The sequence below is a fragment of the Thunnus thynnus genome, chromosome 20 (assembly GCF_963924715.1).
Source record: "Thunnus thynnus chromosome 20, fThuThy2.1, whole genome shotgun sequence".
Lineage (NCBI taxonomy): Eukaryota > Metazoa > Chordata > Actinopteri > Scombriformes > Scombridae > Thunnus > Thunnus thynnus.
In genome coordinates this window covers 4,883,080-4,897,595 of record NC_089536.1, presented here as the reverse complement: position 1 = coordinate 4,897,595, position 14,516 = coordinate 4,883,080, and the positions used below count along the sequence as shown (strand labels likewise).

The 14,516-nt window shown below is 39.7% G+C and overlaps 1 protein-coding gene across 7 annotated transcripts in view; it reads right to left on the bottom strand.

The window, feature by feature from the left end:
* Positions 1 to 540: 540 nt before the first annotated feature.
* Positions 541 to 14,516, bottom strand: part of srcin1b (SRC kinase signaling inhibitor 1b) — a 126,789-nt gene continuing 112,813 nt past the window's right edge. For 5 of the 7 annotated variants that reach the window (XM_067575962.1, XM_067575964.1, XM_067575965.1 and 2 more), the window contains 4 exons: positions 13,317 to 13,466; positions 13,068 to 13,175; positions 10,694 to 10,831; positions 541 to 4,010 (listed from right to left, as the gene is read on the bottom strand). In XM_067575962.1, coding sequence (XP_067432063.1) covers positions 4,005 to 4,010; positions 10,694 to 10,831; positions 13,068 to 13,175; positions 13,317 to 13,466 — 402 coding nt within the window. In that variant the 3' untranslated portion in view covers positions 541 to 4,004. Of the gene's footprint in view, positions 4,011 to 5,425; positions 10,832 to 13,067; positions 13,176 to 13,316; positions 13,467 to 14,516 lie in introns of those variants that run through there. The other 2 variants (XM_067575966.1, XM_067575967.1) reach the window with 1 other exon arrangement.

The following is a 14,516-nucleotide window of genomic DNA, read 5'->3' as shown; positions in this document are numbered from 1 at the left end:
ATAATCTCATAAGTAAGCAGACATATCTGAGGGCATAGCAGGTGAAACAGAAATACATGAACTTTACTGATTTGAGAGGTTTCCTGCAGCAACTTCTAGGTCTACACTGTGTAGCACGACTGACATTTAAACTATTATACAAGATAAACCATCTTTTTTTTATTGGTAGGAGAAGAAACAATCATACCAGCTTAATGTCTCTATTGGCTCGGCTATATTTATCCATTACTAGGTGTAAAAAAAAGACAACTAGCCTCTTTTTGTGTACCTTAAAGTAACAACTTGCACCAGCATATTTTGATGTCAAAATGCATAAAGGTTGGCAGGTTTGCTTGGGTGTTAATTATGCTAACGATCATATCCCACCATCAATTTGAAAGTAGCACTTTATGACAAGTTTATGCAGTTAGGTTTTGGGGGAAAAATTTGGAATAAACAATTTAACAAACAGAAAACAATAAAAGAAATTCAGAGAAGAAAATGTTCTTGAAAATGTACCGAACGACCGAACCGTGAACAGATGAGACGTTTACAACCGTCATGTATAAGAGGGTCACTTTTATTGTCACAAAAACACAACAGGAACGTACAAAAGCAGCAACCTTTTTTTTTTTTTTTGTTCGGTTGATAATTTTTCTCACACGAAGCAGCAACTTTTACTTTCCATACACAAAGTTGCGTGTTGTTTTTGCACTGTTAAACTTGGTCTTTAGTTATACTGACTTTGTAGTAGGTTATTCATTCTTCTTCACGAGTCACAAACAACACTTACCCCACACAGCAAGCATCACTCTCAGACTGGAGAAACAGTATTTTAGTTGATATACAATATCATTCAAATATCTTTCTCAAGTAGGTATAATTATCTTTTTTTTTCTTTATTCTGACAGTAAAAGGGGCTTTACCTACCCATTTTGAACATAATACAAAAAATCTATGTTACTGTACAATTTGTTTATCCTATCATACACTCACAAGTATACACAGAATTATTGACAATAAAATGAGACCTCTGTTGACCCAGCGTGCAGATTTTCAGGAATGTATACAGTATGCATGCCATTTTGGATTATTATTTTTTTTTCCGATTTTAAAAAAAAAAAAAAAAAAAAAAAAATCCACATAAAATCAGTTTTGTAATATATATTATTTTGGGTTTATATACATGATTCCAACATCCACAAATGTTTTGAACAATCACACATTCATCAAGAAACCATCGATAGAGTTTAAACTGTATAGTGTGTGTAGTGTACGTACAACTGTTGGTTATAATAGAGGAAAACAGCTACAAAATGGGGCGTCCTATCAGTGAGGTGATCGTTTTAGACGAAGGAGGAGGATATGTGCTTTTTTTTTTTTTTTGGCTTTTTTTTTTTTTCAAAATAAATGTGGTGGTACTACACCGTTCAGTCCATCACAACCGTCACCCCCCCCCCTCTCTCTCCCACCACTGCGTACTGCGTCTCTGTGATTTCTACAACAAAGTGTGGTCATGGTTATAGCAGAAAAAATAAAAAATCTTCAAAAACAGAAAAATAATAATTTACAGAATCAATGTGTTACATGCTTATGAATCCTCTTCAAGTATAAAAATACAAAAAAAGCTTGATTATATAAAACATAGATGACACTTTTTTCTTTTTTACATGTTAATAAAGCGATCTCTCCAAACAAAAACTAAATGGTCATATAATATACATACAATATATCTGAAGTGGTTTAGGTTATATTTGAACTGTGTATTCCTCTTTTTCGTGCTAGCTTTTAAATGCTATTTCTGAATACTAATACATCCCATAAATGTATTAACTATATACTGAAACATCTTGTAATTTGATTTTTGCCAGTGGTATAAATACACACTCTCAGTGTGAGATTCAGATTTCCCTCCAGCGAAATGTCAAGCGGCACAGAGCCTGTGTGTGCAGGGTTATTTATCTTGTTATTTTAGATTTGTTTCACAGTTTTTAATGTTTCACCCTAAAAAAAATCTTTCATCTCAACTCTCCACATTTGTAAGATTTAGCCTGTGTAACATGTCACATCAGGGTTTAATACTTCGATGCTTTGATTCTTCAACACAGCAATGTTAGAGGGGTAAAACTCAGCCATGTCCCAATTCCATATAACACACTAGTTGTACACATTATGTCCTTTATAATATACTGTTAATGTTAGTGCTGTTAGTACGCAGTAATCAATGTACTTTAACATTTTGTACAAACAAGAAATAATGAAATACAAGGAAATCAAACTGTAGCTTTGTTAAGTAAATTTTACCAAAAAAAAGAAGCAAATTTTCCAAAGATTTGACATTTTTTGTTTTCCAAGTTCTTCCTGAACTGTCTCATCACCATCCGCAGTTTGTTTTAAAGGAGAACTTCCCCGATTTTGGACAAAGAGATCAGTTTACTTGTCGTGAGGAGCCCAGACATGTTCAAAATAAAACAAAACAAACGCAGCTCCCTAATTCAACAGATTCTCAGATGCAAGGTCACACTGCAATGTGACATCATTTGGCGTTGGCCAATCAAATCCCAGATACCACACAGAGGTGCGCCACTTCAGGCAATGATGCGGCACAAAATGGATGTGAGCCTGACATGTCCCACATGTAAAATAGTAAATACGGCCCAAATAAATCAAATGTGGGCGTTTTTTGGTAAAGATGCGGCGCTCTCAGGTGTGTGTATTCTGGATGTGGGCCAGTTCTAGTTTATCTGGTTTGTTCTTGGTTGACATACGGTTTGCTTGTGGCCCAGATCTGGGAAACGGGAGCCCATGTGTCATCCTTCCACGCGGTATGTGGGCCGGATGAAAGTGTCTAGGCCACAGCAATCATGGCAGGTTTCCGGTAGATCACTTTGATCTGTGAACGCAGTATTTCTACCCTTTATCTCCCAATTGTTGTGACAAAACATAAAATATTTGTCGCTGTGGTAACTTTCCAGAGGAAGCATCATTTTTGGAGCTTGACAACTTTACTCTAAAAGACTAAAAGTCAAGATGGCTCGACCACGGCTGCTTTCATTTTGACTTTAAAAAAAAATCTCTCTTGTGAGTCAAACAACTTTATGAAAGCTTCGTACTAAAACACTGAAGGAATCTTTAATTTTTTCATTAATACTTCACTTTAAGTCCCCCAATTTAGATATTATAAGCAGCATATAAACATTTAATAGTTTATAACATTATAATGTAGTTATGAGCAGATATAAGTGTTTATTAATGTACAGCTTCTCCTGTGAACATTATTACAACTGTTTTTTACTATATTGTCATTCATTATCTGTTTATATACCAGCCCACAGGAAATACATTAATACTCATATCTGTTTACAGCTACATTATAATGCATTTTTAATAATTTATTAAATGTTAATATATTGCTTATAAATGTCAGTGTATTCATATTTTCTTTCACACACATCAGACTCTAAACCTGCTGAGTATTTGTGTGTAATATGGAATTGGGACACAGATATTGTGTTTGGTTGTTAGATGTGGTGGAAGATGGATTAACAACATCGATGTTAGACGTGACGTCTCCTCGCTGCTTCATACTGCAGGTCCAGAGCAGATTTACCTCCTGATGTATATAAACCTTTATCTAATGGTGTGTTATGAACGTCCCCCTTTGTGTAATACTGTAATTTGGTGACCTCTAGCTGATCGAGTCGGACAAATTGTTCAAATGACAAAATCTCACGCCTTCACGATCTTAACTAGGATTGAGTCCAAAACCAGAACGATCCGAGTACTCACTCCTCACGTAATTAGTCCGGCTGAGACCTGAGAAGCAGACAGAGAATGGAAAGAAAGCAAAAGAAGAAGAAGAGCGAAAAAAAGAAAGGAAGAACTGGCTCACAGACCAAACTGATGCGAGAAAAAGCAGCGAGAAGGGGAGAAAACGTCAGAGAGGCTTTGTTGATGATTGGCCAGAGGGATGAGAGCGGCGTTGTCTGCTGTAGCACAAGAAGCAGCGAGTCAATCACAAAAGCTCAGCGCTGCCCCACCAAGCAAGCGAGAAGGGCAAAAAAAGACAAAAAACAAGAAAAATTTTGAATGGAAACAAGAAGCAGTGAAAGGGAGGGAAAAAAAAGACAAAAAATCAAAATTTACAAACAGACAAATGTAATTCAAGTTTTTTTTCTTAAATCTTTCATCTGTGATCAGCTGTGTGAACACTCCACCCTCCCTCCCTCCCTCCATCCCTCCGCCCTCCACCCCCATCCCGCCCGCCAGCCCCCCCCCTCCTTCCTCCAGCGCTACCGCTACTCTCTGCTTCGATTTCCTGATTGGCCGCCGGGGACGTCAGGTTTTGGTGCATCAGCGTGACAGTCCTCGTGCTTGTGTGTAGATCAGAGAGCGAGGAGAGATGTGCGCACAGGCAGACATGACGCTGTGATCAGAGCTGCTCTGCTGTCAGGGACTCTGGGACTGAAAATGTGTCCTTATTCAGCTCCTTCTTCTCTGTGTGACGCAGGGAGGAGGGGATGGATGGAGAGAGGGATGAAATATAAGGCAGGAGAGGTGGGATAATAAATGTCATGCACAATAGGAGATGTCAGAGAGGACAGAGGACAAGTTTGATGGGAGGAGAAGAGAGGAGAGAAAATGAGAGATGGGAAACCAGATGAGAAAAAGAAGAAGAGAGGAGAGGAGAGGAAAAAAAGAGAGGAGAGGAAGGAACTGTGAGGTGTGGAAAGAAGGAGAGGAGAGAAGAGAGAGGTGAGGAGGCGAGAGGAGAGGCAGAGGAGAGGGGAAGGAAGGAAATCAAGGGAGGAGGAAAGGAAATGAGGTGTAGAAACAAGGAGAGGAGAGGAAACATGAAAGGGGAGAGAAGGAGAGGGGAGGAAAGGAGAGATGAGTGAAGCAAGGAAACAAGGAGAGGAGACAAGAAAGGAGAGATGAGCAGATGAGAGGAAACAAGGAGAGGAGACGAAAAGACAAGGAAAGTAAAGGTGAGGATAGGAATTGAGGAGAGGAGGCGGAGAGGGAAGATGAGGAAGGAAGAAGAGAGGCGAGGAGATGAGAAGAGACAAGGAGAGAGGAGGAGGTGGTGGAGGAAGAAGAGGAGAGAAAACTAAGAGAGGAGAGAATTCAGGAAGAGGAGAGGAAAGGAGGCACAAAAGAGGAGAGGAGGTGAGAAAAGGAGAGGAAGTGGAGCAGAAAGGAGAAGAGAGGGAAAGAAACAAGGATTGGAAAGATGGAGAAGACAGTAGGAGATCAGAAAAGGAGGAGACAAGGAAAGAAGAGGAGGTAGAGGAGGAGGAAGAGGAGAGGAAAAGAGAGGGAAGGAAAGTAAAGGTTAGGAGAGGAATCAAAGAGAGGAGGTAGAGAAGGATGGGGAGGATGCAGAAGAGGAGAGAAGACAAGGAGAGAAGAGGAGGTGGAAGAGAGAAAGGATACAAGAAGAGGAGAGGAAACTAAGGAGAGAAGAAGAGAGTAGGTGGAGGAAATTAAGAGGACAAATTAGGAAAGGAGATTAAAAGAGGAGACAAGAAAAGGAGATGTGGAGGAGGAAGAAGACTGTGTGAAAAGACAGGAGAAGAGAGGGAATGAAAGGAGAGGAGAGGGGAGGAGCAGAGGATCGCTTCCCTGACTGCACCTCTCTATCAGCCGAGGCTCTTGGGTGCTGCTGAGAAAACATTTGCTTCTATCTGAACTGATCCTTCTTTAACAGCTCAGCAGCAGCAGGAGTCTCAGAGGCTCCTTTATGTGCCAAATAAATAAACCGACTGGAAAAAACAACCAGAACCTGGCCGTCCCCTCGTCTCCCTCTGCTGCCAGCGTTAATGAACGGCTCCGCACATTAGCGGAACAGAAGTTTTCCCTACGATTAGATGTGAACGGGGGGGGGGGGCCACACACACACACATGGCCGGTGACGGTTCGTCCATCCAAATGTTCAGTGAGGCAAAAGGGTGTGCGAGAACAAACAAGTTTCATTTAGCGAGATTAATGAGTGACAACATTTACTGCAACGAGCGTGTAGAGACAGACGTGCCACTGCGGGAATGTCCGCCTACAGGCTGCCAAGAAAGCTTGAAGGATAAATCTGGTTTATTACATCTTGTTTAGTCCGTCATTTCTTTCAGTTATGACACTGTAGAGATCTGGAAACACAGAGACATCAGCAGCTCCGGGTTGACAGGAGCTTCATTAAAGTTGCACTGATCAAAATGTTATATTAACAACCAATCAACTGACTGTTGTAATGTGAAAGGAGTCGCTCTGCAGCCGCCTTCAGCTCTACAGAGTGTTTTAGTGTCTTTCAGCTCATTGTTTTGGTTTTACCTCCCGAAACTTTGGTTCAGTCTTGCAGCTCTCATCAACTGTGTTTCCAGTGGGCAAAATGCAGCTGTTTTCAGTGGGAAAAGCTCTGATGAACCCATCAAACAGCAGACACAGTTTAGTAGAGAGAGAAGAGCTTCTAGGAAGGTAAAGAGCCAGATATTTCCCTAGGGGAGGTGGTGGAGACCAAAAACGGAGCTAAAAGGAGAGTGAATATTGGACTTCTGTTCATGAGGAGGACAGAAACATGACTCAGAATGAATGATAATGAATGAACATGTTTTCCATAACTTTATAAGATGATAATATGTGTTTTTTCAGCTTGTTCCGCTGCAAAAGTGGCAAAAACATAAATAAATGAATGCTGCTTTAAGCGCCAATGACCTTGTTGTCTCTCCTCACTCTTTTTTTAAAAAGTTATTTTAATTTTTTTTTTTTTGAACAGAAAATTTTTAATCAGATTATCTAAACCACTTTATTTGGATGAAAACTTCAAAATTATCTGTAATAATCCCTCACTATAAATGAAAACTATGTGCACACAGTTATGGTAAGTCAGTAGGTCATGGTTTTTAGATTTTAGCAATTAATTTCATCAGTGCAACTTATTATTACCCAAGGAATTATGACCGAAGCTACAAAAACAGGACTGAAGTTGTAATAAACCAGAATTATCATTTAAAGTATAGAATCCTCAAGGGGACAAAGTCAAAGTAAAACCACAGTTTTGTCTGCAAGTATTCAGATGAAAACAGATTCTTCCTGTCCTCATGAGGATAAACACCCGCCTGCGATAACAGGAGAAACGGCTGGCTGAATAAAATACTCTTAAACAGCTTTTCACATCTCATGAATGCACATATTGTGTGTAACTGTGTTAGAACAGGGACTACACGGGGGAAGAATCCAAGCTTGACAACAGCTTAAGTTCAACAATGAAAGAAAAACAGTTTGCAGTGCTGTGGTGCTGCTCGGTGCCTCAGGAGGGACACCGGTGCATCTGTGGTGCTCTCACTGCTCTCAGGAACAAAAGGACTAGCAAAGACAGGTGCACCACCCAGGCTTGAAAAGGTATTAGAAAGTGCACCGCCTCTTTTTATGCAGAGGAGCAGCTACATTTCCATCAACCTCGGGAATAAACTGGAGGCGTTCTGCAAATGCAGCAAATGCTACTTACTGATGGAAAGAAAAATGCCTACACATGTCAAAAAAAAAAAAAAAGTGTTGTTTTTTCAGATAGAATATGTCACATTTGTTCAGACTTTTGACAGCTCTTAGCGATTGATGTCGTCCTCTAATAGCAGCTGGTTAACAAACACTTTTCACAATCAAAGTCAAGGTCACTAATTAAACCCCTTCTGCTGATTTTCAAACAGGCATCATGTGAAGTTTACAGCATCCTTCATCAGGGTGACAGAGATGCATTTACATCTACTGATGCTGAAGCAAAAAGTAACACTTTATCCATTTGTTAAATTACAACAGATACTCTGCAGGTAATTGTTTGTATAGACAGTTCTGCACCGTGTTAGATAACACTGAATGACATTATCTAAAGCCACAAGTTCACTTCCTGTACTGTAGGTATAAAATATAATTAATATTTAAAAAGCACCAAGGGAAATGGTGCAAAAAAAAAAAATAATACCGCACATTAGAGTTGATATTCAGATCAGCACAAGATACGACCGGCTGTGAATACTAATGCTGGCCGTCTCTTTGCAGAAGGAGTGCCACGTTCGCCCGGATTGTGTCTCCGTGTCAAGTCCAGGTCAACCATGTTAGCAATGCGCTAATTGGTGTAACTGCTAATGGGAGGTATTGTCAAAGACACCGTCCTCTCTGGGAAGTTATAACCTGATACAGAGTGAAGTCTGAGCTGCTGTGGAGAAGCTGCTTACAGAGTGTGTTTGGAAAAATAAACTCTTAAAAAGGCATATTTATACGCATTTCATAAAGATGAGGTAATGCATTTTTAATGGGTAAAAAAAAGAAAAATAACCCCTTTCAGTTTATCAATTAATCAGAACAGATTCCTGCATCTGCCCCAAATGCAGTCTCGGAGATAAGTAACGGAGAGAGGATGAGAAGACGTGCATTGTGTGAGCGGCTGAGGTGCTCTCTGGCTGAGACTGACTGACTGACTGTTATCGTTTTCTGAAAGCGCTTTTTTAAGAGGACCGTGGCCAAGGATGGGTCAAGGCTGCTCCACTCAGCAGGTCAGGGGCAGCTTGGAGTGTCTGCAGGAACAGATAAGACGAGTGGAGCTTCACATTTAAAGGCTGTGCCTCAGAGTTCATCGGCCAAGTACTGAGTTTAACCTCCTGTTCACACATTCAGACTCTCTCTCGCCTCTCATCAGCCTGAAGCTTGCAGGCATTTAGAGTTGAGCCGGTAATTTACATACTGAGCTCTGATTGGGCGTTTATTTTCTCCCTTTGCCATCAGACTAGCGTACAAAGTAGTTCTTTTTCCTGAGAGATGTCTGGATGTGTTTTTTCTTATTTATTCTCCAAGTAGCTAGTTGAAGTTTTATCATATTGAATGAAGAAGCAGCTTCGCACTTTTACGTAGAAAACAATTGATTTTCTCAAGGTGTACATTCGCCTTGAATCAAACTTTTCTCAACCTCCACACGTCTCAAGTCGAGGTCGTCAGCACCGAGATGTCATGAGATTAAATCCACAAAGAATAGCATCCAGTATTTGAATTTGTATGTGTGGACGCGGGTTCGGAAGCAAAGAAAGGTCATAAATTTGAATTTTATAAGCAACTGAATGCCTAATTCTGAAATGTAATCACTCCTGAATACTTAATGTTGGAATAAATAAATGAAAACCATCTGTCTGAATTTGTGTGGTGAGAATTGTGTAATTTCAGGTTCACAAAGTCAGATAGAAATGACAGATGTTTGATTCGACTATTTATCCTCAGAGCCAAGACGCTCAAATTTTGTACAACAACCTGAAATTACTGGAAATATCAAAGAGGGGAATTGAAACAACATAAATAAAGAAAATATTAAATATTTCAACGCTATAAATCCATTAAGTTCTAAATTGCACAACTAGATAAACATCTTTGAAATTTACATTGAAATATAACTATATAAATAGTAACTTTTTGTCTTCTCATGCACATTACACACATTTGCACTTCCTGCACTCGTGTTATCTCAAGATTTCTTTGCATTACAACTTGCATATTATGTTTATTTTGTACATATTTGTATGTATACACATAACTGTATATTCCCTGTATATAAAATATAGTTTTTCCTTTTTAATTTCTTCTTTAGTGCTACTTTTATATTCTTTGTTCTAGTCTATTCTACTTTAAAATATTTTAATATTTGCGTCTATGTGTGTAGCGTTAACGGGGCTACAACTGAATTTCATACTGCAGTCCTATATTGTATAATGACAATTAAAAAAAAATGAACCTTAGTTGCTTAAAAGATTCAACTCTTCTGCGTTTCATTGCTTCCATTTAGTTTTTCCTTTTCCATCCACAAACTGAGTCCGTCTCCTTTTGTCTCTTTTTCCTTTAAATTTATAGTTTATCACAAACTGAGACGCTTGTCTAAAAAGAATTTAAAAAAAAACAAAAAAAACAGCTTTTTCAGGTAACCTTGCACTTTGTGCTTCACTCTTGTCATTTTGCATAATAAGTTGTAGCATCAGAGCTATTAAAAGGCAATTCTAAGAGAGCTACTGTAGCTTAATGGATTGGCCTCTTGGCTGGAATGTGAACCTTTCAGGCTGTTGAATACGAGCCACATCGTCATAATAAAATACTGTGCAACTGCTGCAGCAGCGCCTGCTAACCTCCATATTTAAAAGATGGGTGATACAAAAAGAGCAGCATGAGGTAATTACCGGATGAACAGAGAGAGAGAGAGAGAGAGATGAGAGGGAGAGAATACATGGCTGGATCATGGTGAAATATCACTTCGACCTTGAGATATGAAATCGTTCCGTGGCATTATTGAAGATTATGTCACACATTGGAGGCAAAGGATGTATCCGAAGTGATCTGACTATTATTATTATCATAATAAAGCTTGTTCAATCAGTCACAAGCACCACCAAGACCTTCCTCGGGGAAATCAAAACATCGACATAACTCGCACGACAAAAACTTGTTCTCTAAGCAAGCTAGTTTAGATCCAGTAACTCAAATGTCAAAACACACATCAAGAACTGGTAAAAATCAAGGTTTTTGTAGATAGTTCCCCCTTCTGGTTTTGTGTAATCTCATATTGTCTGCTGGTAGGGCCAAGTCGCAGGGGGTGGGGGATGGGGGTGGGGGGGAACCTCCTTTGAAGTGACAGCAGAGAGGAGAGTCAGAGGCAGACGAAGCATCAGAGGTGGAGGTTTTAGAAGTGGAATACCTGCTGCTGGCCCTGGACTTTGGGGAAATCCTCTTTCTGTTTGCGGGTTTTGGGCCTCTCCAGGCTGCCTTGTTGAAGGTGTTTGAGCCTGGCTGCCACGGTGGGACCCTTCGTCGGCCCCGGAGAGTTACTGCTGTTCTGTAGGAGCAAAAAGATTAACAGAAATTAACAGAACTGCCTTCAGAATATGAGTTATTTTACAGTAACCAGTACTGTAAATGGTCACTACATGGTACAAAAGTATGTGGACGCCCAAGTATACGTGATTGTTGACTTCTAAAACCAGTTCCAGTTGAGGGAAACACCTGCTAGATATGCGTTGAATGTTTGTAGATATGTTTTCAAAATCAATGTATCTGAATAACACTCTAGGAACAGTCATCAGCTTTGGCCTGCAAGGACTCAAATGCCAAATTCTGAGAATTTTGATAATGTTTCTGTAGAGCTTTTTAAAAACTTTGTAAAAGGTTCCTCATTGCCAACTGTTTTTACATCCATAACAGTATCGTACAATCAGGTTTGCACATGATTGTTGTTTGTTGCTTTTGAAATATGATGTATTTTCTTCAATAAACCTCTTGGCTTTATGGTTCAACCTGCGTTTCTTTTGTTACTGTGTGATTTAAATTGTGCTCTTTATTTTCCACATTTGTTGTTTTTTTAAAGTTTAAGTTTATGTCAAGCAAATAAACAAAGTGAATAAATGTCACAGACAATCTCTATAGTGTCCAGTTTTAGCTTTTAACCACTCATGAATTCTTAATCAGCTTGTGCACTGAAAATAAAAATGCTCTACCACGGCAAATATCATTTTAATGACCAACATTAGGATCTTATCTTTCCTCTTCATTCTGCTGACATTAATTACTGTTGGCAGGAACTTTAAAGATAGCGCGGTGCCCTAAATGCCTTCAGTGAGTATAAAAAGGATCTGAATTTAAATAGATTGTCTCTGAGAAACATTTTCTGTCTGCAGCTCTGAACCTGAAGTCCCCACTCTAACCCTCCCTCCCCCCCATCGCTCTCCTTTGTTTTGACAGGTACCTGCTTAGTGCCGTTGTGAGATAATTCCAACAAAAACAAGACCTCTGTACTCAGCTAAATGTGTCGCCGGAGCTGTCAAGATGTGCCCTCGCCGCTCACAGTCTGCGAGGCAAAACTAATCATCCGCCTCAGTCCGCGCTGACTCACCGCAACTCACACCATCAATTACAAGGTTGTGTGTTTACAAAGCTACAGCAGTGGTTAACTGAGAAAATGAAACAAAGAAAAGAAAAAAAGTTTCACAAACAAAGATCATATGTGAAGTGTTGAGAGGAAGCAGGAGGCTGAGTCAGCAGAGAGGAACTATTAACAAGGTTAGAAATAGAAGTTCAGTACAGCTGCGATCACGCTGCTTGCTATGTGATCTAATATACATTATTTGTATGTTTTTCTTTCTTTCTCCTGCTTATTTGGTGCAGAATTTACTTGAAATCAATATGTTATTTGAAAGTATATAGAAGTGCATGTATTTTTTTTGTATATGAGATCCTAGAAGATACGAGGGGGAGCCCAAAAATTCCAGGAAGCAATCGATAGCACAAGAGCACGATGCAGGTATTGGATTTGCTGCCAGGAAGTGTACATGCCTACAGCTTTGTGAAACTGAAATTTGGGGCAGAAAGGGAGAAGATTCACCACCGTGGAAGAAATCCAAGAAGAAACGCAGGAAGCTCTGGATACGGTGACAAAAGATGACCACAGGAAACAACGTTTCCAGTGGCAGGACAAGTGTATCACATCTCAAGGAGAGAACTTTGAAGGGGATTAGAAAGGTAATACTGACAGATGTATAGATACATACAGATACAGTTTATTTTAACAGTCCTAGGAAACTTTTGGGCTCCCACTTGTACATATTTTTTGGTGTTTCATAAATAGCGTCTTGAAATTCCATGTCGGACAGGCTCAAAATATTTAACCTAACTACTAAGATTCAACCGTTTAATGTATTTGGTGTTTTGGGTTATTTTCATTAAAGTCAGTGACATCTGATGAACTGAAATGGAGCACATTTTAAAATGACATGTTTCTCAAAATGACAAACTGAACTTTACGCTCTGACGTTGTGAATGAAGGAATGTGTATGAAAAGGTTTGTATGTGTCGGATATGCTGGTCTTTGATAAATCAAGGTCAGAACACTTTTGTTGAGAGTTTTTCATTTGATTTTTACCCTGAATAGAGGTGATAACACTGTGTTAGTAGGTATAAAGCTTTACGGTAAGCAAAGTTGTGAATAAAAAAAGGGGAAGAGATCGGCAAAGGGACAGGTAGAAGAAATAAAAGCACAGTCCACAGGTGTGGCAGAGGCAGAGGACTTTTAAATTTACCTTTCTGCCCAAGGACCCCAAGACGCAGGGAGGGTCGGGGGTGGCCTTTTGTAGGGTGCAGTACCGTTTATTACAAGGGGAATCTTTTACAGGCGTTCTCTGAAATATCTTTGATCCACGGTTGTTGTGGAAGAGTGTGACAAAGACATGTTATCACACTGATGATGATGATGATGATGATAAATGTACATAAAAACAAAAATCAGGAATGTACGGCGCTGTTTCACTACTACGTCCAAACTGTCATACCTCTAGCTCAGCGATAATCTTCTCTTCGTCGTCCTCGTCTTGAATGGCCGACGCTGCGATCACAGGCGGGGTCGAGGCGGGTCGAGGGGTGTCAGAGGGGGTCCGCCTCAGCTTCACAAGAGTTTTAGGCATGTCACCATCTTCTTCCATCTTGAAAGACAAAATAAAGACATTACGCCTCTACAGACCGAGCTGTTACAGTACATCAGGGATCATATTTCATGGTTACAAGTAAAGGAAAGTTTGCAGCACCAAACTTGTATCAGAAAAACCTTTCTGGTGACTCATGTTTCCTGTGACTCCATGCAGACCGAGCCAAGAGAGTCAGTTATCTTTAATATTTTTGGTAAAATGTCAAACTAAAAGCAAATTGCACTGTTTTTCCATCTCTGTTCAAAGATTGTGCAGATGGCTGACAGCCTCTTGTAGAGTTTTCATGTACTTCAGTGTCCCTAGTTTACCAAGAACGGCTCAACAATAACAACAGAAACTTCAATCAGTGCACTCACTGTGGGTGTATTAACGATAAAGGTCACAGGACAATGGACTGGCTTATTTGAGCTGACAGAGAAGTAAACAAGAAGAGATTATTGTAGCGACAACGTGCAGAATGACGGCTGAAAAAAGCACAACTTCAACATCGAGGTCATGAACGGTGAGACATGAAGCAACTACTAATAAGACAAAGAGCCATGCTAGCGGCTCTGAGAGGCTGTACTTAACTAAATTTGACGAGTTCATGGTGCTACAAAAAAAGTCAAGGGATCATTGAAGTTATTATAAATCCTCCTGGGGGGAGACAAGAATGTTGTGTGCTAAAGTTCATGTGAATCCATCCGATAGTTGTTGACAGTTTCAGTCTGAACCAAAGGGGAGGACCAACCGACTGACATTGTGCAAGCATGGCTAAAACAACCATAATCTCTCAGTAAATGACAATACTGGGGTTTAACAAACAAAAATAAAAGATATGAATCGCAGGAATGAGAATTATCCATCCAAACATCCATCCATCCCACCACCAGTATGTTTTCTTTGAGATTAAATGTGTAATTTTAACAGAATACTTCAATCAAGATGGTAGCGTGTTGGTTCACGGCCAAGAGATACTGATTTTTGTATGAATTATCTGCAAGAAGGACGACACAACACTTTTATATCCACTTGTTTTATCTTTTCTATTTTATCTGACTCTTAAAT